Source organism: Aphelocoma coerulescens, chromosome 13, assembly GCF_041296385.1.
Source record: "Aphelocoma coerulescens isolate FSJ_1873_10779 chromosome 13, UR_Acoe_1.0, whole genome shotgun sequence".
Classification (NCBI taxonomy): domain Eukaryota; kingdom Metazoa; phylum Chordata; class Aves; order Passeriformes; family Corvidae; genus Aphelocoma; species Aphelocoma coerulescens.
The window spans coordinates 761325-786328 of NC_091027.1; the positions used below are offsets into that span (position 1 = coordinate 761325).

General features: G+C 52.7%; 1 protein-coding gene across 1 annotated transcript in view; it reads right to left on the reverse strand.

Annotated features, from left to right (window-relative positions):
- Nucleotides 1-563: 563 nt before the first annotated feature.
- The window catches only part of KCTD16 (potassium channel tetramerization domain containing 16), a 56433-nt gene continuing 31992 nt past the window's right edge, over nt 564-25004 (reverse strand). Inside the window, exon 2 of the mRNA XM_069028992.1 lies at nt 564-1295. Within this exon, the coding sequence (XP_068885093.1) occupies nt 844-1295 (452 nt within the window). The 3' untranslated portion in view covers nt 564-843. The remainder of the gene's footprint in view (nt 1296-25004) is intronic.

Sequence of the window (25004 nt, forward strand, 5' to 3'; positions counted from 1 at the left end):
GGCTTTCCAGCTGGGATCAGCACACCTTTAACCCAGCTGCACTGGAGAGCCTTGAAAAACACAAAAGGTGTGGGGAGGACGTGGAGGGACAAGAGCATTCCAAACAAACGGAATACTTTGCTGATGGTAACACAAACCCACAGACTGCACCCTGGTCTCCACTGAGACACATTCACAGTGCCCCAGGGAGGGGGGAAGGACAGGCAGAGGGAGCAGGAGAGAGACAGGGAGAGGGATTTCTACTGTTCAGCCCTCAGAGGCCTGGAGAAGAAACGGGACATCCACAGACTGCTAAAAAATGCTCTTTTCTGAGAAAGTGCAGTTATAAGGAGAGAGCCAGAAAATCTTTAAGCAATATATATTAATATATATATACATATATATATACACAGAGATATATATACACACATATATATATGCACATATATAAATACACATGCTTAAACTGCCGGGGCAGAGCTTGGGCTTTGTGCTGTGCTTCTCCCTCCAGACACGCGTGCTCCAAGCAGGATGCAGAGGGCACGGGGCCCTCACCATCCCACCCTGCCTGCTCTGGGGCCACGCGAGCATCCCTTGGGTGGGTCTGGTTGTGCCCTTAAGGTTTTCAGCTTGTGTAAGACTCCAAGTTTACAAACAAAAGCGTTTGTCATTGTGCTTCCAGGACTGCAAAAATATCGTTCCCCTACGACTAGAAATGTTAAGGTGAAATAGGCAAATTAGGCAGTACTAGAGATGGATTTTGGTTTTGGTGACCTAACAAATAGTTATTACTGGGAATTACTTTTGTATCACTTAGGATCTGGCTCTAACGTAACAAGGTCGTGTGCTCTCCCCACCCAAAGCCTAAAGGTGGTACTTCCGCAGCAGTTCGGATTGCCAGGGGTGTTTCCTCTCGGGAAACCTGTCTGGGATTTTGATTTTGAGGAAATCCTGGATACATTTTTCCAGCTCTTCCTCAATGGAGAGCTTCTCCTTCACTGCTTTTTTCTTGCTGGAGTTGGACTCCCGGGAGCCGGAGGTGAGAGTCCGGAGCAGGTCGCTCTTCCTGCGGATCTCGGATTGCTGCAGCAGCTGCACCGGCCCCTTCTTGGCCGGCCGGTCCAGAGTCTGAATGTTGGGCTGGCGCGTGACAGGGCCACAGATCACGGTCTCCTGGGGGGAGCTGGCCTCGGACTGGCTGTCGCAGCTCGACGTGGACAGCTCATTGCAGGATGTGCCGCTCTCACCCTCCTTGTCACCTTTGCCGTTCTTGCAGCAGCAGTCGCAGTGGGATGAGGACCAGCGGGAGGGCTCACCTGCAGGAGGACAGAGAGCCCGGGGTTACGGCAGCTCCAGACCCCCACACACACCAGGACAGGCTGCTGAGCCCCCCAGGACCAGGAGGGCAGCCAGGGCCACAGGAACCCTCGTGGGGACCTTCCCTGAACATCACCACAACTGCCAGCGAACATCCCCCGGGGCCCAACAGCAGCTGATGCCCATGAACCCTGGAGCTCCTCCATCCACCTCGCTGCCGTGTGCTGCACAATACCCAACATGGGCTGAAACTTCTGAGATCCTCAGGGAGAAACCACCCCATTTAACCTGATCCAGTGTTTAACCCAACTGAGCAACCATGGCTGGAGCCCCCCTGACTTCTCCAGACACTGTTTCTTCTCTGAGGCTCCACCGCAGAGCCAGCTGGTGCAGCCAGCGTTGCCAGCCTCTGTCCTGGTGGGCATCACCCCCAACATCCCCTTCCCTCGCCCAGCCCCACCCTGGGGACATCCCTCAGAGCAGCCTCCCCCCACAGGAGGCCTGGTCACACACAGACCAGAGGCTCTGGGGACACTCGGTGCTTCATTCTCACGGGCCCAGCCATGGGAACCCAGGACAGTGCCTATTCCCGGCTCCTGCGGTGCAGGGCTGGAGGTTTTGTTTTCCAGCTGGAGACCTGCCCAGCCGCAGTAATCCGTGACAAAGGGGAGAGCTGGCACCGGGAACAACAGCTCCCTGACCACGCCAGCGCAGCCACCACGGAGAGAAAGGCCATCGGGAGCATCCATCTTCCCACTAACACGGAACTGCCACTCCCAGCTCCTGCAGAGCAGTAACATCCCCAGACCAAGGGAAGCACCACTGAGCTGTGCAGCCTCGGAGCAGCACAGCAGCCTCTGAAGAAGGGGAAGGGGGGAAGGGGCTGGGAGCACGGACAGAGCCCCTGACTGTCACTGCCCCACTCTCCTGCATCTCTGTCCTTATCCAGCCAGGAACACCATGCACATCATTTACAGGAGCAGGCAGAAACCCAGAGATCAGGAGACCTCATCTCCTCCTTCCTCTTCCTTGTCAATGGTGAAGGAGTCTCTCGGTCTGGAAGCTGCAGGGCTACTCTAATTTACAGACTCACTTCAAAGCTGTCCTGTGTCTTGTCTGAAAACAGTCAAAAATGGCTAAATTGAAATTTTTTATCAATTTCTAGGCTTGGACAAAGGCATTATGAACTGAGCCCCTATAAAACCCTGTTCCACATGCTCTGAGAACACTTGCAGGAGTTGTGTGGATTCCAGCTCCTTACTGCAGCTGATACCCACACCTCACAGCGGTGGGACAGCCGCTGAAACCCAGAGGGCTGCGCTTACCCAGCCAAGCAAAGCTCAAACCGTGCCTCGAGCACCCAAACAGCTCACCTGACCCCAAACATCTGCCCCTGCAGGGGCCCAGGGCACTGCCGTGATCATCAGTGACACTCTGCAAACTGCACACAATGCTCAGGCCACGGACACCCTGCTCCCAGCCGTGACTTCACGGCTGTCACACAGTCCCGGGGCCGTTTGGATTGGAAGGGTTCTCAGTCTCATTCCAGTCCCCCTGCCATGGGCAGGGACACCTTCCACTAGACCAGGTTTCTCCAAGCTGGCTGTGACCACTTCCAGGGATGGGGCAGCCACATCTTCCATGGACTACGGGGAAGAAGAAGGGATTGAGCCACCTGTGACCCGGCTCCGAGGTGGCAGCTTGGGCAGAGGGACCCCCAGCTGCCATCAGGCACAGCTACAGTACAGAATTCATTAGCACAAAACAAGGTTTTATAAGTCAATTAAGACCTATTAGATGCTAATTTCACTTAATGAATATTCACCAACAATGGGCACACCACGGGTAAGCCAGGAGACAGAAACGATTTTTCCATGAATAAACAGCTTTGTTGGAGCCCCAGGGCCAATCTCAGCGCCACGGGTGGGAGTTCCATGGAGCTGGGCTGGGGTCAGCAGGGAGCCTCTGTTCCCCAGGGGAACACCGGTGCCCAGCGTGCCAGGGCCCTGCACGGGCTGGGGGCTTGCACGGCTCCGGCACCACAAACCTGCCCAGGCCGGGTCTCCTCAGCCCAGCCCTGGAGCTGTCAGGGTGACAGGCAGGACCAAAGGGATCAAAGAGCTGTTTCTGTGTTTTGCAGCGCTGGGGAAGCACCTGCAGCAGCAGCAGCACCCCAGGGCTGGGCAGGGAGGGGGCTGAGCCCGAGCCTGGCATGACAACGGCAGCAAAGGAGCATCGTGCTGACTTAACCACAGCACTCATTAATTAATGTCTAAATGCTTTGAGATTCTTAGATAAAAGTGGCTAATTAATTCTGGCCTGGCTTTCCTGCTTTCCTCCCTGATCTCAGCACATTTCTCTCCCAGTACCCTAATTATAATAATTATTATTAGAAGCTTCTGAAGCAGCAGCAAAACCTCTGATGTATAATTGACACACAAACCATCAGCCACCCAGTTTTCCCCTTCTCCTCTCCCTCTTTCCCAACAAACAGGCTGCAAGGAGGGATTGGGAAATCCCTGTGTAGGGGGACAGATGCTGTGAGAAAACTGGGGAGGAGAGAGGAACAGGGATAGAAACCGAGACTGACAAAAGCCAGCGAAGAGTTCTCATGGTGAGAGATGGCACAGGGACCCTTCCCCAGCTCAGACACCTCTGATCAGTGCTTGGATTGGGAAATGCCGAGCCTGGGATGAACAGCCCAATACTAACAGTCCTGGGGGCACAGGGCAGAGCCCCCCATCCCTCTGCCCCCCTGAGCCAGCAGTGGCACCCCAATGGCAGGGGGGCTGCAGGAACACTTTGAGGGGTCTAAAAGTGCCCCAAGGCCCAGTGCCCAGAAATATGATGCTGTCATATTTCAGAACAAATGTCACCAATTTCCATTCTCCAGGAAATCTCAAAATCTTCATTTTTTCCCCTCCTGAATCTGGACTGAAAGTCCCGGCTGTGGGAGGGCATTCAGTGGGATGGGGACTGAGCTCTCCAACAGCTCTGCCCTCACAGGCTCCTTCTCAGAATAATGTTCCTTTTGTTCAGCTCCTGCAGTTTTCACAGCCCTTTTTCCTGAGGTTTGTGGGCAGCTCTGGGGATGGTGTCACGGCTGGGAAGGGACAATATCCCCAGGCAGCAGCTGAGACACATCTGGTGCCTGTTTTTGAGGCACACAGAGATATTTTCTGTATCCAGACACTCATTCACCTCCACGTGTGTGGCTGTACCAACCTCCCAGTCTGTGATCATCACTTGAGCCATTTTCCTCCTGTTCTCAATCCACTCTGGTCCATTTATGTTGTCCTTTCACCTTTTATTCATTTTCCTGCTTCTGCTTTAGGGCTTTGTTGTTGGTTTGATTTATTCCTATTTCACGCTCCTTTTCTCCTTCCTGTCCCATGACTTTCACCTCTCCTCTGTTCGGGGTTTTGCTGCCTCCTCTTCCCTCTTTCCCTCCTCACTGATCCCCGTTTGAGCGCTAATTAACCACCGTGCCCAGGCAGGCAGGGCTGGCGGGGGGAACTCTGAGGCACCCCCTGCTCAGCTCCCCATCACCTCCATCCCACTGGAGTCCTGTCACCTCTGTGCTTGCGACCTTGGGAACCCTCTGTTCACCTCCCAACACCCAGAAATGAAGTGTTGGAGCTTTTAAACGCATCCCCCATTGTTCATATGGTCAATCACAGCTGGATTTCCCCGGGGCTGAGGACAGGGTGACGTTGGTGCAGTGCTGTTTGATTTAGACCAGGCACTCGGGCGTGCCCAGCGCCTCCCACGGCTCTGCACCCCTGCAGGAATTAAGGGGGTTGTGACTGATGAGAGACCACGCTCTAACTGATGTTTTAACTAATGCATTCTGACTTGGTAATGGGCCCAGATTTATCAGAAGAAAATGCCCCCGTCTAAATAAAATTATCCAGGTAAAGCTGAGGAATGATGACAAATTCCAGGCACTGACGGGCTCCAGGATCTGTCCTGGCCACAGGACAGACACCACTGGATTTATCTGCTTTTAGGATCAAGTATCTGCAGTAAAATTTCAGTGAGAGACAAACCCAGGCAAGGACTTGGCAGTAACACCATTGGTTTGAGCCCTCCCATATGTTCAAAGCCAGCAGTGAGTGGGGGGAGAGGGATCTGGGGGGAGGAGGGAACCAGGGAGGATGGGAACTGGGAGGAGGAAGGGAACAGGCAGACCCTGCGGCTGTTCCAGCCCCCTTAGGAAGCTCACACAATTTTTTACCCTTGTGGGGGCAGCTAGGGACACCTGGGTGCTGCCATCTGATTTAAATTCAATTGAAATTTTAATTAAAATTTAAAATTTCTAGTTCAAAGTGTTTTTCATTTAAATATTCTGAACCTGCCAACCCAATATAAACCCCAGAATTGTCCCATGGTTTCTCTTTTTCGTGCAAAGCAATTTTCAGCCAGTCCCCAGCAGCACACACACTTCCATCAGGAGCCTCCCAGCATGTTGTCATTTTACCAGCACTCCTGAAATCTTCCCTAAAACACTCAGTTCTGGAAGTGAACTTCTGTAAGAGTATCAAGTTTGTTTGAAAATAAAAATAAATTCCCCAAATGGTGGAGAAAAACAAGAGACCTGGTGTTAAAATACCAGAAGGCATATTAAATGAGCCAAAATATTTATATATGGATCTTCTCAAAGCAACATGTGGTGAAGTTAGAATTCGGAGAGGAGGGAGAAGCCTGAAGTGTGAGCAGCAGGATGGTGAGACACGGGAAGTGTGGGGAGAAGCTGGTCACTGTGGCCATGGGCGCTGTCAGACTGTCTGAGAGCTGGGGGGCACGCCAGGCCCTACAGACAACTCCTCACACTTCCTAACAAAAGCCCTTAGAGAGGAAAACCCCTCCTGTGGTCAGTCCCCTGTCTCAGGCATCACTTCGCTGTGCAATGAACATTTTGGACTCTACTGGTGCCCCCAAGCACAGCCAACCCTTCCCTGCGAGCCCCAGCACCCCCCAGCTGCACCCCCAGCTCCCTCCTGCCCTTCACTTCCCATCCACAGAGCAAATCTTTGGCCAGGCTGGAGCTGGAGCAGAGCTGAGTGCTGCCCTTCCAGTTCTCGCTGGGATTTTCACTGGTGGTTCAGCAAGGACTCTGCCTGAAGGAGAGCAGGAAAAGGATGAGCCTGCTTTGTGGGAAGAGCTGAGAGGTCTCAGCATTCAGCATTCCGGTACAACAGAAGTACCTTGAGGAATAACTCAGTGCTGCTGGCTCCCTTGCTTGGTGCTCCCCTTTCCCAGGACTGTGAGTAGAGGCAATACCTGGCCATCAGGACTGAGACATTTCAGTGTCTTTTCCTCTGGGAAAATGATGCTGATATGAAAACCTGCACTTAAGTTTTCTTCTGCCCAGAGCATTTGCTCTTTCTGTTCTGCCTAACAACTCCAGCTTGGGTAAGTTTGGAGCACAGAGAATTCACAGCTGCCACTATTTGCACCTTTCTTCTTCCAGTTCAGCCTTGCCTCCTCAAATTTAAGACTTTTCTGAATAATTTTTATTTACCGCTGCCATATTAACGCAGTACCTTAACACAGCCTTTCCTATTGTTTCCTGTTACTTTCAATTTATGCTCAAGACCTTGAAAGTGAAGTTTGATGGAATGAAACCCAACTTGGCTAAGGAGCAAGGGCTTTCCTTGTCCTCTCTGGATGATCCCCTGGAGTGACCCCTGGCCAGGCTGACCTGCACGGACACACACTAAGCCCTCTGGTCAGCCAGCAGAGCAACAGCCACAATCCAGGGAAGTGATGCAGGAGGATCATGGATTGAACCCCACTGCTGGTTTGTACTGACGTATTCCTGATGTTTGTTAAAAAAGAAACTCCAATCATGCATTAATTAAAACACAGGTACAACCAAATTAGTCTGAATAATCAGGAAACACATCCTCTCACAGTGCCCTAATTCTGGAATTACCCACAGGAGCTTTGCAGCAATGCAGCATGAGGGGAGTGTCAGCAGAGCCCCGTCCAAGCTGGCTGTGGACACTCCAAGGAATGGGAGCCCACAGCCTCTCTGGGCAATAAATGGATATTTCCATACCTATATGGAACCCCCAGTTTACAATAAATGAACCCCGTTTTTGGACACCTGTTTTAATTAGCAAAGCCAAAGTGTTTATCGCTTCTGCTTCTCAAAGACCTGTGTGAGAAACTGCTGACAGATGGTTGTGGTAATGTGGGAGCCAGAATTCTTGAATTTTTGAAAATTAGAGCTCATGAACTCAGAAATGCTCTGGAGATCTGAAGCTATCATGTCAGCCTATGTTGTTCCAATTAATTGCAATCAATCGCTAATTGAGAGCCATTTTAAGACTTGTCATTACTCTGAACATAATGGAGAATAAATTGCATGTTCCCCTTTACCCCCACCACAAATGACATCAGTGCAAAGAAATCTCAGGAAACTGAGCGCAGAAGAGGAACAGGAACCCGATTACTGCTTTCCTCCTGTCCCCCTGGCAGGTACAATAACACAGGAGCTGTAGCTTGAGAAAGGGAAGAGATAAGGGCTGAGACAAGGGGTCACAGGCAATTCTTGGGGCTCAACCTCTAAAACTTGCCAAAATGGCAGCTCTGATATCACTCTATTTTAACAAGTTGGAACTCTATTTTCTTTAAGACCTCTTCCTAGCCAAGCTCTCTGATTCCATGACAGCCCTGGGGACAGGAAACGCTGCTTGGAATGGGTTTAATGAGGGCAGCAGTTTGGTTTGGCTTTACAGCAACAGCCCCAAATCCCAACAGAGCGATTTTGACGTGAAAACCAAATAACCTAAATAACTCTTCACCAACAGGCTGGGTGTTTGCTGCAGTGCTGGAGCAGACAGACCCAGCAGGGACAGAGCTCTCAGGGTCAGGGGGAGCTGAGGAGCGGGACCCGTGCTCAGGGACAGCCAGTCTGTCACTCACTGTCACCCTGTGACGGGCACCAGCTTGACAGGCTATTCCATCATGGCACGGAGGAAAATCCCCAGGCTAAGAGATAACCAGTTCTCAAATGAGGAGTTTCTGCTAACAGTGCTGGTTCCAGCCAACGAGTAAGGTATTTTTTAACCCAGCTACAGTTCTGCTGTCTTTTCATGACATTTTATTTTGGATACGGTTGGAGCAAACCCAGGTCTCCTTTTAAAACACCCAAGTTCCACTTTTTTCTCCCGATGATTTAATCACATACTCCCTTCCCTTTCATTTCCCACCTGGTCCTCATCTACACTATATATAAATCTGAGTCTCCTTGGATCCTGGTGGCCTCTGCATACCATCATCACATGGATAAATTCACCCCTTTCACCTCTCATTTGTTCTGTTCTTGCAGTCGCTCCAGTTTCTTCTCTCTCATCTTTTACTCTCAGTATCAAGTGATTTGCTATTCTTGGAGTATCCTCCCTTGTTCCTTTGTCTCTGCTCCAGTGCTGTTCCCAAAAGTCACCCTTCCCAGGAGCTGCTCACAGGGGCTCCTTGGCCAGCCCTCTGGGGCTCTGCAGTCCAGTTCTCCTTCTCCTCAGGGTTATCAGCTTCCTGTCTCTGCTTTACCAGTCCCTTCCCTTTGCTTCCACATGCACAGCAGGGGATTACAATGCTATCAATCAATAATTAAGCTGTATAACAGGGCTATAAATCAATAATTAAGCTGTATAGCAGGTAGTGAGCTGTTGTAACACACAACTGACGTGACTGCTGAAAAATGGTGGTGGTGGGAGGAGATGCTCTGACTTTAAAGCCAAGATTGGTAAAGGTGAGTGAATGCAGGCTCACCCTGGCAGCTCAGGGGATGGCTGGGCAGCCTCCCAGGGAGGAGGGGATCCATTGCCAGGCCCTGCTGTGTCCTGGGAGAGGAACACCCATGGAGGGGACACTAGGCTCCCCCATTCCTGGCACACCCACCCAGCTGGCAAAGCTCAGTGCCCATGCTGGATGCCACGCGAAGGGTGGCGATGGAGCACACCAGCTCTTCCAGCTCTGCCAGTGGTACCCCAGGGCCTGGGAAGGGAGTCTCTCCCTTTTGGACCGGCTGAAGCCACTTGTGAAGCACCACTGAGCAGACCTGCACAGGTGACAGGGGCTGCAGGAGCAGCCTGGAGTCATCAGCCCACAATGAGTTTATTATTTCTTCCCTGCCTCGTTCAGCCCCTGTGCTGGCACTGCCCCCTGGGCCTGGCTGGCACCGGCAGAGCCAGGAGGAACAGCTGCTTCTGGCTGGGAACAGTGACATGATGTATGTCCCTATTACAGAGGGACACGGACCATGGCTGCTGCATCTGGGCTGGGCACTGGGACAGGGGCGAGGGCAGCAAAGCAGCCAGAAATGGCTCTGCTGAGACATCCAGCTGAAAAAGATGCTTATGAAAACAATTACTTTGGAAATTACTTCCCTCTTTCCTGCTTGAAGCCATTACTGATCTCCTAATTAGGAGTCTCTTTCGAGGGGAGCATCAGCCTCTTCCCCAGGCAATGAGGGATGGGACGGGGGAAATGGCCTCAAGGTGCCCTAGGGGAGGTTCAGATCGCATTGTTGGGGACAATGTCTTTACTGAAAGAGTGATTAAGCATCAGAACAGGCTGTCCAGGGAAGTGGTGGAGTGTCCTTCCAGGGGCACACCTCTGGAAGTGTCCAAGGCCAGGTTGGAGGGGGCTTGGAGTAACCTGGGATAGTGGGAGGTGACCCTGCCCATGGCAGGGGTGGGAACAAGGTGATCCCTAAGGATCCTTCCAACCCAACCATGCTGGGATTCTGTGATTCATAGGCACCGCAGGAGCTGCCCAGCAGTGCCACAGGGCATTCCCTGGTTATTTATCCCTCGGGATGACAGTGGCATTTTCTCCCAGCCACAGGCACTGACAAGCAGCTCGGGCTTGGCTGCATTTCCCAGCCCTGAACCAGCTGCACTTTCCATAAGCACCTCCTGAGGACGAGCCTTGTGTGGCTCTGGCAGAGGCAGCAGAGGGTCGTGCTGCGGGGCAGCGGTGCCAGCCCGGAGCAGGAGGGACGTGGGGACAGTGGCTCATCCCCACCCTGCGCCGCCGGCTGCTGCTCCTGCCAGCGAGAGGAACCACGGCGGCTCCATGGAAAACCAGGGAGGGGCTGAGGGACAAAGGAGCCCTGCCGGGCTGCTGGTTATTAATTCTTTGGAGCATGATCATGATCAGAGCTGCTGCTGCCAGAGGAAGGGAGGGATGCTCCGACCCCTCAGCAGGAGCACAGATGGTGCCGAGCTCTGCATCGGGGCTGTCGCTTTTCTGGGACTATCAGATATCCCTTTCCATAGGGGCAGATGCTCGTTTTTTATGAGCTATTTAAGACACTCTCTTTGGAAGTTTTCTTATTTTTTCCCTGTCTGAACCTCATAAACTGGGCTTCTGCTCTACAGAGATAAATTTGATTTATGTGAGAAACATTCCCAGGCACAGTGGGCTTTGCCTTAAACCCCGTATCTCGCTGTTCAGTGGTGCTGTGGCTTAGCTTGGTTTATTTTCTATCCTCTAAGTGGTGAATTGAACTTTCAGAAATGAATGGTTTGGTTTATCTGATTTAGCATCTTGAGCGAAGCACTTTTGCATCAAATAAATGCAGGCAGTGGGAGACCCTCCAGACACTACTTTATTCCAAACATTTTCAGCACTGGTTTCAAGACCAATTAAGTTACCCATGCCTGGGCAATCCTAAATGCTCTGGGATCAGAAGCTTTTCCCTTCTGTGGAGGGTTTGGGGATGAGGAGGGTGCTGAGCCAGGTCGGGGGCAGCACCATGGTGCTGGGCAGGGACTGCAGGGCCCCCAGCTCCCTGAGCTCTCCTCTTGTACAGCATCACCCCAAAACACCCGGCTCGTTCTGGTTTTGCAAGGTCTGAAAAGAATAAAGGTAGAAGCCAGCCCAAGCCTAAGGTACCCCGTTGTTTCTGAATTCACAGAGGGTGCTGCGGGGAGGGGATGGGCAATTCCAGAAAATGGAACAGGACGTTGGAGAACCGGGTCCCTGGGAGCAACTCCAAGTGAAGTGTGGGATGATGACATTTAGAGGTGGGAAGCATGGCACAGTGTCCATGCTCGGGGATGGAGGGGATGCACTGGGACACACCGGAGCAGATAAATCCTTACTGGGAAGTGAGGGGAGGCAGGCACTGAGAGGCTGTCGGGGCTGTGGGACCCTGGGCTGTGGGATCCAATGACCACCCCTGCAGCAGTGCCACCCCTCGGTACCAAGCACAGCAGCTGCACACACATCCCCTGGGGAAGGCTTTCTACCAGGGCCTGAAAGACTTTTCCCTAATGAGTGCAAGGATAATTTGATTTTTTTTTGAGATGGGCACACTGGATTGGATAGGTTTGGGGAAAATAATCTAAACTGGTTTGGTTTAAATGATCTGCAGCTCTGCCCTGCAGTTACAGAAGAAAATACTTTTTTTTTTCCTGCCAAATCTTACAGATCATTTGATATTTTCTTCATTATTTTTTTAAAGGAGGATGCAAAAAGTTTGTGGAGAAATTAGAGGTTTCTATCAAACTTCTCCATAGGAACGCAGAAAATCGGAATGATTGTGAGTCTAGCACCTCTGTGTATCCACCTGTATTCCCAGAAGTCTTTGAGCATTACAAATGTATTCAAAGTCACAACAATGGAAGGAGTTTTCTACTGTAACGTGGAAACGCATCAAACATGGAAAAATTGGACTAACTGTCCTTTGACCTAGAAGAAATGTTGAAAATTTAAGTAAGCTCTCAGCTATGTACAGACATGATCCTAATCCCTCTGGAAATAATGTGAGCATTTCTGCTGACTGGAAAAGCCTCCAGAAGAGCCCAGGAGCTGCAGGCTCTGTGCTCTCACCTCACACACATCTCACTGCTCCAGAACCGCCGCGCTCGCCGCTGCCCACAGCTCACAGTGCACCTTGTGAGGGCTGCCTGAGTCCCCAGGAAACTTCACAGGGAAAAAATTGATATCCAGAGTTAATCTGAGGGTTGGTATGTCAGGCTTCCCCAAGCTGGAATAATTCCTCCTCAGAGGAGAAAGCAGGAACAGGTCACGGGGAGCAGTGCCCTGGCTCTGCCCCCTGGGTCACTGCTCTGCTGGCACCACGTGGCCTTCAGGTGCTGCAGAGGGAAGCTCCACGTTGTAGCGGGGCAGGAAACGGGCCATGGGCAGGAACTCAGGACACTGACGGGGACACACCAACAGGGACAGCCAGTTCACCCCCATGGCATTAAGGCTGTGGGATGGAGGCTCCAGAGCAGCCCTGGAGGAGCAACTGGGGTTGCTTGAGTGGCGGAGTCGAGAGTAACTGAAAATCCAGTTTGTGTTTTCCTAACTTCTGTTCCTCTTTTTCTGTTTGATCAGAAGTGTTTGTAACACAGTTCTGGAGTGACTGAATGCAGAGCTCCCAGCACTGCCCACAGGAAGGGCAGCAGGGGCAGACAGGAGCCCTCGTCCCCAGCACTGCACACACTCCACCAGCCTCATGAGGTGCCACATGCAAAGTCATTCCAGAGGAACTTCAGGAAGAATTTCTTCACAGAAAGGGCGCTCAGGCCTTGGCAGGGGCTGCCCAGGGAGGTTTGGAGTGCCCATGCCTGGAGGTGCCCAAGGAATTCCTGGATGTGGCACTCAGAGCTCTGGGCTGGGGACAAGGTGGGCGTCGGACACAGGCTGGGGTCGATGGTGTTGGGGGTCTTTTCCAACCTCAGTGACTCTGGGATTTGACTTGAAAACCAAAGGGAATTACAGAAGGAGGATTCACAGGTGGCATCCAGCAACACCCAAGAAATGAGATGACCTTACCAAGGCCTTTGTCACTACTCCCAGCGCAGCCATGGCCCCAGCCTGGCCTCTGCAGGAAGGGTCCCCAGCCCTGCCCGTGTCCCCCCTGCTGCAGCCCTCCCACAGGAACGGCTCCCACGGAAGCTGCGGCAAGCAGAGTGTTCAGCTGCTCTAATCACACTAATTGCTTGAGACATTTCCTTTCTCCCTTCCCTCCTGCACCCTCCTGGGCCCTTTTGCCATCAAATCAGCTACAGAAACAAAGTCATTTGGTCGGGGAAGGAGCTTGTTGAGGCATGAGGCAGCTCCGTGGCACAAGAAAACACAGAACCCAACCAGGTCTTTCCACCCCATATCCTGACAGACAGACTGACCCCAGCAGGGCAGAGGGGCTTTCTCTGGTGGGGAAGGGGAGGAAACCTCAGCAGCCCATGGTTTAAAAGTGCTCCCTCAGCTCTCTTCTTCTCAGCTCAGCCCCCAGCCATAAGGAAATGCTCTAGAGCTCATTTTCAGGAGTCGTTTCCAGATGCTGACACAGGGACCAGCTGCTCAGGTCTCATCTATTGCTTTATTTCATCTTTATCTGGTGAAAACCAAATGCTGCAGCCCAGTTCCTTTGCTGAGGAAAGATAAATTACACTGTAAATGCATGCGTGACCTGCTGGTCAAGAGGCTCATTGTGGTGTTTTATGGTCGTTATTGATTGGCCAGCTGTGAGGTCTGGAGCTGGTGCTTGGAGCTCTCAGAGCCAGGCTGGAGCTTAAGGGGGGGACACGCTCGGCCATGGGGAAACCCCGGGGGTGCAGGGTCTGGCCCCCAAGGGCTGCATCAGCCCCATCCCAGCATCCCTGCTCAGCCATAACCACAGCCCAGCCAGCAGGGAACCCATGTGCTGGAGACAGAGATGGGATGGATAAACAGAGGAGAAAGGCCCAAACTTTAAGTTAAAGAGTGTAAGTGTTTCAGCTTCAGCTCAACACGTGACTGAGTGAGAAAAGCTGCTCACACCGTGCTCAGCTTCCTGAGAGCTGCTCAGGCCTGTGTCCCACGGGCCCCATCCTGACCGTCCCTGGTGGCTTTGCCCCCTCGTGCAGCTGCTCCCAGGCACCCTGAACCCAGCCGAGGGCACCTCCTGCTTCCCGGGGCAGCTGATGCTCCCGACAGCTCTGCTCTCCAGCCATCAGAGGCAGCTGCAGCTCCAGCAGGGTGATTCCTCCTGGGAGCTGTGGGTGCCACACGCCGGGGCTCCCAGGGTGGCACAGAGGGGTCCCAGGGCACGGAGCCAGGACAGGCCCGTGGGGCTGCAGTGGGTACGGCTGGGCCCTGGGCAGGAAGGAGGGAGCAGCTCAGCAGCTTTGTCTGAGGAGGAAGCACCTTTTCCACCCGGGAAGCCACGGGCTCCTGGGCTCTGGGATGCTCATGGAGGGTGCTGGGCTTAGCAGCATTTATCCTGCTGGGGCTTGATATTGTATTTCACTCTCAAAGTTCAACCAATTGCCTTCAGAAAATAGAACTAACTCTTATTCAGTGTGGGAGATTAATCTGTAACACAAAATATTTAATTAATACGGTGAAATTTCATTTCATGGGTACTTGCATTTGTGCTGTGATAAGCAGTAGCTGAAGATCAGGGATTCACCAATGACTGCCGACGACAAAGGAATCGTTCGTCTGCATCGCAGTCAAGCATAACAAATATCCAAGTAGTATTTTGGCATGGTCTGTAATGTTTGCTGTATTAGTCCTGTACATGAATAATTTACAGCTAAAGGTCTGTCTCATTGCCATCACCAAATCAAAAGCCATTTGCTCTAGTTATGATATCACAGTGACAGCTTGGCTCCGGCAGTTTCCACTCTGCCAGCTGATGGATTTCACTGAGTTTAAGAGATTTCTCTTACACATTAAGCAACAATAAAATTAAAAGCAGCATTAGCAGTATCTGGGACAGAGGCTCCTGTTTGGTTGGAGTTCAATCACAGTCTGATGAGCAGTGGATGAGCCGAACAGACACCTCGGCACTGGCAGAGCAGCCCTGGGCTGCCCCGTCCACCCAGCACAGCTGCCGGCACTGGGCTCACCCCGTGGTGGGCAGGGGTGCCAGGGGGGCTGGGGCAGGGCAGGGAGGCCCCCAGAACCCTGCCAGCCCATGGGACAGGCCAGGGATCTGCTCCACCTCGGCGGGTGCTGCCTCCGGCCACGCTCCCGCTTCCCGCAGGGAGTCTGGCATTGGGAAAGAATCACAAAGCCCAAACCAGCGGAGTCAGATCCTCATTTACACATTAAGCCTTTTTATATCTCTCTTGGTGCATACGAGGGCCATAAACCAAGCAGCAAAGTGATTTACTTGTGTTTCAAAGCCCCTTTACAGAGACAAAATGATTTATGGGGCCCCGTGCACATGACCAAGAGGCCCTTAATATTTAACAGCTGTAAAAATCCTGCACAATGCTGTGCATTACCCAGGCCTCCAAACAGATTAAGGTAACTCTGCATACACTGTGCCTGGTCAAATATTAATCATTGAATAATTTATCCTGTGAATTTATTTTGTTTTAAAAAAATCATTCTGCAGATAAATTTGCCCGCTCCAGTGCAAATACATATTTATGATATGGTTATTGGTCTAATGTATGTTTTCTGGTATCCTCCTTTCAGAATATCCATAATAAAAGTCAAATCCATCCCTAGGAAAAGGAAGGGCAAAGAGCCCAGCAGAAGTTTTCTGTGCAGGGCTGCACTTGGCTGGAGCCACTGCCTGCACCAGGGAGCTCTGGAAATGAGCACTTGCAGCCTCTTTAAATATTGATGGCATGGCTGGAACGGTTATGAAAGCACTGGGAGAGCATTGGGAATGATGGAAAAGCCCCAACACGTGGAGAAGAGCACACAGGAATCCTGGCAGGGCTGGCTGGGATGTGCTGCCACCAGCACCCACTGCCCACACCCGAACGAGTCTCCCTGCTTTGAACAAACCCCAAATGAGCCCCCATGCCCCAAATGAGCCCACACACCCCAAATGAGCCCCCCAGTCCAAAGGAGTCCCACACCCTTCAGTTCTGCCCCGGGGTGTGGGACACGGAGCTGTGGCAGTCGGAACACGAGGGTAGCAAAAGGCATTTGTGTCCCAGCACCTTCCAGCTGTGCACGAGGACGGGGACCTGGGAGTATGAGGTGCAGCCAGCCCTGGCCCTGGAGAGTCCCTCAGCCTGGCTGGGGCTCAAGGCTCAACGGGGCCAGGCCAGGTCTCATCCAGAGATCCACCAGCATGTTCCCACCACACGGCCTCATGACACCTAGGCCTTCAGGGGAGCAGTGCTCATGCCAGAAGTGCATTCCTCCCTTCCCAATCCTCATTTGGGAACCTCTGCTTAAAACATGTTGATGGTGAACTGAAGGAAAAGCTGTGAGATTCTGGAACTCGGAAACATCCTGGGAAAAGCAGAGTCAGCTCAGAGCCTGCGCTGGAAAGTGAATCCACAGGATCCTGGAGCACTTCTGAGATGTCTCATAGAGGAGCCCAGAGGGAGCAGTGCTCAGTGGCCCAGCCCGAAAGCCAGGGGCGGATCCAGCAGGCTCTGAATGCATCAGCACATCTGAGCTCCATCCCTGCTCCGAGGCAGCGCTGCCGCTGCAGACCGATCGCCTGAATCCCCCCTAACGTCCCGTGTGCCTCCAACAGCACCGGATCCAGAGCCAAGGGCAGTGTTTAAAGGGATCACAGCAACGTGATTATTGAACCAAAGCCCTGCTGGCTCAGCTGTCCTGATCTCCCCACAGCAGGATGTTCCCGGTACTTTGGGGCCTGATCCCCCCTCCCCTCCATGCTGATGCTGGGCACTGCCCCTCAGACCTGGGGACCCCCTGGGCCCTGCCCCTGCACATCCCCCTTCAGAGCCATGAACTGCCCAGCGCGAGCACTTCATCCACATCCAAACCAAACAAAAGCCAGCCCAGAGCTTCCCTTGCTCCCACGGCACCAAAACCCCACGGTAACCTTTATTCAACTGATTTTTGTTTCTTCATTACAAGTTGGCTGGCAATACTGGGATTTTCTCTTGGAGCAAGATTCTCCTCTCTCAGGGTCACATTACAGTCACTAGACTCCCCCAGGGACCCTTCCCACCAGAATCCAATTGCTGGGCAATGACCTCATCTGCAGGAACAGGAGATTCCAGCCACCCTCAGAGGGGTCAGAGAGGTTCCTCAGCAGAGCAAAAAATACTCTGGAAGTGCATCCTAACCCCCCCATCCCCTACCAGCAGCTCGTGCTGCTTTGGAATTTAAATCCATTGGGATTTGTGCTGTCAGACACCTCCTGGTGCTTCCACAGGTGCCGCACTCGGCCCAGGTGAGACCCTGCTCAGCCCCTCTCCAAGGAGCCCAGCAGCAGCTTCCAGCTAGAAAGAAAGAAGTTTAACTTCCTAGTAAACTGTGCGAGCTCCTCCATCACAGCAACGAGCCTGACATTCTTTTAGGATAATATAAACTTAATTTTAAAACATCTGGGAACTTCCATTAAGTGATTTATCCTGCAACTGATGAAACTGCAATTTATTTCAAGGCCGAAACCAGCATTAGAGCCAGTCTCGTGAGCTCAGCTGTAAAACATCTGACACCGAGAATTATGGTAACATCAAAAAGCATCAGTCTCCAATGAGGCTGACGTGGGGGATCACGGAACAGGCGCGTGGCCCGGCTGGAGCTCGGGGATGGGCACGCTCAGGTCACCACAAACAGCCTCCAGTGCAGGGACAGGAGAGGTACAGGGCAGTCAGGGGGAACAGGTGAAGCAGCCCCATCCTGCTCCAGAGCAGGCAGCTCTCACCTCTCCACAACCTTCTCCTGAGAGCAAAGAGCTGAATCCAGCCAGGATCCATCACCTGCAGCCTGTCCCCCTGCAGCACCGCGGGCGGCACGAGGAGCGGGCAGGGAGAGAACCTCTGCTGCAGGAGCTGCCAGCGCCCAGCCAGCGAGCGCCCAGCTGCTCCTGCCCTGCCTGGGTCTGGCGTCCTGATTGATCTCAGGAGCAGCAAGAGAAGAACATTCTGCTTTTTGTTGTGCTGGGATTTTTTGGGGTTGTTTTCAAAGGGCTGTTGGCAGGTTCCAGGTCCCAGGTCCCATCTGGAGCTCCCAAAGTTCCTCACTGGCGTGTGGGCAGCGGTCCCAGAGCCCCACATCCATCCCAGGAGGTGCTGTGGGCAGAGCTCTGCCCGGGGCTGGGCACAGCACACGGGATGTGCCCAGAGGACAGGCCTGAGGGAGCTGTGGGAGCCACAGGCTGGCTCCTCCTGCAGAAACTGGCCCAGTGAACGGCCCCAGCCCCAGGTTCAGGCTGGGACCAAGATGGAGGGAGCCAGAGGAGACCCAAGGATTTACACCCACCCCTTGTTCCTTCCCATTATCCTCAGACAGTGGCAGGACTGCTCCAGTTTGGCCCCCAGAGCAATCCTGGTGTGCACAGGGTGGGCAGGGAGCAGCAAGGGCATCTGCTGCAGCCATCCCTGCACTCCCACCCTCTGCTCTGCCGCAGGGATTCACATACAGCACGGGATGAGGAATGGGTGAAGCACACCACTGCCTGGAAACGTTTAGTTTGAAAAGGGGATGAATGGAGGAGGGAAGGAAGAAGAAATACTGTGGTGGATAGTGTTTATTTATCTTCTGAAAGGAAACAAGGACTTCCTGGGACTGAGTAGCTCAATTAGGCGCTTGCTGGAGTGACAGATTTACTGCTTGCTCAACAAATGCATCTCAAACCAGAAGCACAAACGGGATGAGAGAATTAACAGAGGGATCAGGAGAGCCCCAGATAACCCATGAGAGGATCCACCACCCTGCACAGGCACCAGGAGCTCCTACCGAGTCTGGTCAGAGGGTTTGTTCTGCTGCTCTTCCCTGGGAGGGAAGAACTGCCCTGAGGCGAGGCCACAGCTCCCCAGGCCCTGCCCAGCTGGGCAGTGCCCATTGAGCTCCCCCAGCCCCACTGCAGGATTTCAGCCGAGGTTTGTTCTGTAAGACTCATCTCCAGCTGCTCTGCTGGAGATGGTTTTCCTAAAACAAAGCGGTTACTCGCTGGTTTCCCTTTCCTTGGTACTGCTCAGCCTGGGGATGGGGCTGCCATTAAGCACACGCTGCTGGTGCCATGCTCGTGCCAAACAGGGACAGACGATGTGACCCTGTGCCACGGTCACAGGGCAGAGCCCAGCCCTGGGCAGCCTCTGCAGCTGCACCCCCATGGGCACTCAGGCAATTGTTTAAACCTCAAAGCACAGGTGCAATCCCTCAGTTCCATAGGCAGCACGGGATCCCCAGTCCCTCCAGGAGCGCAGGGAGGGCAATTTCAGCACAGGGACTCCAGTGAAAAATCTCCAGCTCCACTGGGGAGGGCTGTGGTGGAACCAGACAGAGGATCACCTGCAGCAGGTAAGGTAAAGCTGTTCCCAGCCAGGCTCTCTGGCAGGCAGGTTTTGTTTCAGCAAACCAGCAGCAGTGGCAGGGATTCAAGATTTGCAGGTGTCCAGATCGAAGCTCAGCCCCTCCCGGTACCAAAGCTCCCTGCAATTACAGCAGACAAATCACCACCCCTCCCTCAGTGCCCACACCCGGAGGATTTGTGGGTTTTCCGTTTCAGGCAGATTCTGAAAGGCACAAAAGGCCGTTGTGTGTGAAACTCCCGGGGATGATCAATGGCAGTTGGGTCCTTACCAATCATTATGTGCTCAGAAATCTTCACTTTTGTGATTAACGTATTGTTTCTTTGGCTCTCCCCTTGATTAACAGGAATCACAGAGAAACACTCGCACATCCTATCATTACTGGCTCAGGAGCTCTGCAATTATGGATTTTAATTAATATCCTGGTTCATTTCAGGGGAACTCTGGCTCTAAGTCTACTTTTTGGCGACCCAATAGCAGCCATAGCATAGAAGGGGAGTTTTCCTCCTGCAGCCAGGGGAAAGGGCAGATGAGAAAGAACGTTGCTGAGGAAAACTTTGTTCTTGTCTTCTGAAAATTTCTTTTCCAAACAAAACCTCTGGACTTAACCCAAGCCAAGCAGTGATCTATTTCCCACACCCTCATTGCAAAGGCGCCTTTTCTGCAGTGTCACAAATGTCCATGTGCAGTGTTTGGGGAGGTCACCATGACAACTCTCCAAAGTCATTCTTCCAAGACATCTCGAGTAGATGCCAGCCCCACTGCCACCACACACACCTCACTGGGGGTGTTTTAAGCTGGTTTTCAGTCACGTGGCACATGGGGCACAGAATCCCAGGATCACTGAGGTTGGAAGAGACCTCCCAGACCATCAAGTCCAACCTGTGCCTCATTCCCACCTTGTCCCCAGCCCAGAGTACTGAGTGCCACGTCCAGCCCTTCCTTGGACACCTCCAGGGATGGGGACTCCACCAAAAAATGGATCAAAGTGGATTCCTGTGGATCTGGGACCTGGTCTGGGCCTTGGCCAAATGTGGTGTGGCATTAACCTGGCCACAGGTGAGTTTCTCTGAATGTGAGGTTTAAAGCTGAGCCTGGCCAGGACCTGGGTGATGCTGCAGCTCCCACTCCTTCAAAGGACACCATCTTTTCCCCACTTGGATCACTCCCCTTTTTCCTCATCCTTTCTCTTCATGTCTCCTTTCCAGAGCTGACTTTTCCCTTGGGGCTGTTCCTTTCCCAGTGGGGAAGCAGGGCTGGAAGCTCTGCCCGGAGCCAGCCCTGAGCACGGAACCCTCCCCTGAGCCCATGCCGAGCTCAGCTGTGCTGCAGCCTGGGACCTGCTCTCCCAACACCCCGGAGCACCTGGAGCACTGTGGCAGGAGCCATTGCAGGAATCCCACCATGGGTCAGAAATGGGAATTTTCCCTGCACAAACAAACCAGTGCTGGAACACGCCCTGGAAGAGGGACATGCAGGCAGAAGTAAGGCAGGAAGGGAACTATTGTATTTTTAAAATAGGGGAACATTTCTGTGGGGAAATATAAATTGCTTTCAGTCTTGAAATGTCTTTTTTTTTTTTTTTTTGCCAAGCCTTCCCGTGTTAAAAATGATGGATAGTCTTATCTCTGCACAATCTCCCGGCTGTGCTAGGGAAAATGACCCGGTGCCCATTGCCAAGTTCCAAACTGAGGGCTGTCAGTGCTTTGGATCCAATTTGTCCTGCTGCAAAGGGTGAGTCAGGGGAGTTGCATTTTAGGCGCTCCTGAGCTTCCGAGAGAGATTTTTATCCTAAATGAGAATAAGCCAAGCAGACACTGAAGCTACAAGTGACTTGATATGAGCATCCACTTTGCCACCAGCCTGCAGGCATTTCCCTATCCCCAACCCCAGCCTTTGCCTTGGCAAACACGGTCAGGGGCTGAGGGCAGGACCCCCACACCTCTCTGGGGGCTGCTGCTGCTCCTCTTGCCCTCAGCACCCCGGGCTGGGTGGGACAGAGGGGCCCCTTCCCCGCAGAGCCCTGCCGGGCTGCCGGGGCTGCTCCCTGCAGTGCCAGCTACAACCGGTGGCTCCCGTATAAACACTGGATGTGCCACGCAGAGCCACAGTAAAAAAGCCAAGAGCAGTTACTTAATGACTTTGATCTGTGCTCTGGTGAGATCCACGGAGCATAATTATATTCTTGCTTTAAAAAGAGGGAAGAAGAAAAAAAGGCTTTATTTTGATGTTTTAGTGTTTGCTTCCCAGCAATATGTGCTTAAAGGGAACTATGGTAATTTATCTTTCCAATTCCCGCTTTCTACAGCTGAAAAAAACAGGAATAGCTCCTGTACATTTGCATTTCATTTTTAGCTCAAGCGCCTCGACGAGGATTCAGCCAAACGAATCAGCGCCGTTTGCAGCGAGAGCAGCTCAAGGAAATAAAACCTCCAAGGGATGCTGACAAAAACAGGCATTAAAATCAGGATCTGCTCCTCCACGGGGAAAAGAACCCAGCACTTGGAGCAGGATTCAAAGTTCACTGAACCCCTTCCATCGACTCCTCAGGTTCTGGATGGCCCCCAAAGGTCCAGGGATCGACTGCAGCCCCTCTGCAGAACCTGCCAGGCCAAATTCACTCTAAGACCCGAGCCCACCCTCTCCATGGCAGAGGACGGGAGCGCAAGAAGCGCCGGGATGGTGCCACGGCAGCCCCGCTCCCGGCGGGTGCCGAGGGGCTCTGGGAGCAGCCGAGGTTTGCTCAGAGTGGCTCTGTCAAAGTTCCCCCCGAGAGCACGGAAATCCTTCATCTTCCGCTCACTCCGGGAGGAGCGAGGAACACCGGCCAGCTGCTCTTCTTCTGGGGAAGTGACGAGCTCAGAGCTTGGAGGGCTGGAAAACACGAACCAGTTTTGCAGAACGATTAACTTTGATGTGCTTCAGGAGGGCTGCTCCCTTCACTGTCTGCACATCCAGGCCAAGCCCTGCCCTGCTCTCCCAGCTCCGCTGCCTCCAGCCGCGCGATTTCCCCGCACGGAGGATTTTTAGTCTTTGCTTTAACCCTGCCTTTGTCTGAAGGTCAGCCGGGCTCCGAGGGAGAGGCGCAGGGAGGCCTGGCTGGCTCAGATCGCCGCTCCCAGGGAAGCAGAGGCCGCTAATGCAGCACTTCCAAGCCCTGCGCGGAGCCCACTTCATCTGCGAGAAAGCAGAGGTGGGGCTGAGCCGGGCCGGGGAGCCCAGCGGAGCAGTTTAATTAGCCAGCCCGAGCCGAGATGGAAAGCTTTCATCTTTTGATACAGCAGAGAGGACAGAGGAGCAGAGAACGATCTAAAAGGTGCCCATTGCCCCGGGCTGGCTTTCACCGGGCACCGCTGCCTTTGTTCCCCGCTCCTTTTGGTCCGTGAATTCAGTCCGTCACAATGGATTGCTTATTGCATTTGAAAGAGGGGGAGGAAAAGCTACTCCCAGGAACACGCCTGCAGTCAGGGGAGAACAGTCGGAGCAGCTCCCAGGCTCTCCATTGCTTTTTTCAATCAAGGCTGCTCAAAATTGCCATCTGAGACAGCCTGGCCAGCGAGGCTGCGAGTGACAGCCTCGGTCAGCAGGAAAAGTCATCCCCACAGGTTTTTTTCCCGGACAAAACAGCAACAGGCACCGCTTTAAGAGCCCCCACTCAGCACCTGCTTTTCTGGGGCACGGATGGTCCCTCCAGCCCGGAGCAGCTCCACAACCGCTGCAGCAGCACCGGGCCCCAGCTCCTCCTGACAGGTCCAGGCTCTGATTTCCATTTTACAGAGCACATGCAAACCCACGCTCAGCAGTTTCTCAGCTCTTGGCAGCACAGGCTGAGCACTTTTCAGGGCATCATCACCAGGGCATCTCCAAGAACCCACATGGAAGAGAGGAGTTCACCCCTGGGACCTGCCCGGCTGTAGGAGCACGGGGCTGGGCTGGCTCTGGTCCCCCGGGGGACACAGGGAGGTGGCACAGCAGGATTTCCCCTCCAGACCCCTGCAGATCGCAGAACAACAGAATCCCAGACTGGTTTGGGTCGGAAGGGACTTTAAAGCTCATCCAGTTCCACCCCTACCGTGGGCAGGGACACCTTCCACTATCCCAGGGTGCTCGAAGCCCTGTCCAACCCAGCCCTGAAAAAATTGTGTGTAAAGCTTTCCTTGCTTTCACTGCAAACCCCTCGCACAGAATAACCTCATCGATTTTACATTGTTGTACAGCATCAGATCTAGAGCACATTCCAGAGGTGATTGGGAAGGCTCATGGCATTTCCAGGTAATCATGCAGCAGCATGTGCATCAGCATCGCCCCCAATTCACCCTCCTGCAGGTGGAATTTTGCCATTTCCTGAACAGAAAGGTAAAACAACCCAAGCATTTCATTTTACTAAAAAAAGCTTCATAGAAAAAAATAAATCCATCTTCCTTGGAAGCATGGTGGCTGTTTCTCTGGAGCAAAATGAGGTAAGTGACACAAATAGCTATGAATGATTCTTTTCCAAGAGCACCTGTGTGGCCATTTTTATCCGAGACAGGAGGCAGCAGCAGCCTCAGACACAGCGTATTTTTGGTGAAATATCTCAGGAGTACTTTGAGCTAGAAATGACTACACCAGCTCCCCTCTAGCAACAGATTGCTTTCTAATTCACGGAATGCAAATGCAGATGCTGTTCCTGGCGCTCAACCAAATTATTGCACAACACATTTGTTTCTAGAGGAGCAGCATTTAGTACAGCAGGAATAAAAGGGAAAACAATACCTGACATCACCTGTGTTTGCCTGGGTTTGTTATTTCCGCATATGACACCACAAAGATCCTAAACTGACAGCAAACACCAGCCCTGGAGGCACCTCAGGCTGCCTGTCCTGGCAATAATGAACAGGGAGGAACTGTAATGGTATTTCCATGAGGTCCAGGGGTTTGGCACTACAGTCATCCTGGGGGGCACTTTGTAGGATGGGGTCACCCAGCACAGGCCCTGTCTGGCTCCTCTGGCTCAGCTGGGAGGCAAAATGGTGAAGATGGTGAAGTTAAAAATCTTATCAGAGACAGGGATTCAAAGTCTCCCACATCCCTGACTTTTCCAACCACTTGAGTGGATCAGGTTTTAAACACAAGGCTCACCTTACCTCAGCTGTTACATTTCCCCCCTTGAAAGAAGCCCGTTTCTCCCCCCAGATTTCATCAACAGCCTCATCCACAGCCATGTTCCCTGTAAAATGCCATGGGAAAACCAGGGATTACTGACTTGCCAACTCCTCACACAAATTGCTCCTTATCAAAGAGGCATTGAAGTACATAATACAATTATTCAAAGAACAACTTTCTGGTGCCAGAGCCAGTATTTTACATCTGCCACTGTATCTACAGTCAGGGACTGAACACCGTCAGTGAGCACTGATCTGACACTTGTCCCTCCTTGGGGCTTTTCCTGCCTCCCTCCTGCTCTGTTCAGCAACCACCTGATACAACAGGCACTTCATGCATATTTTATAT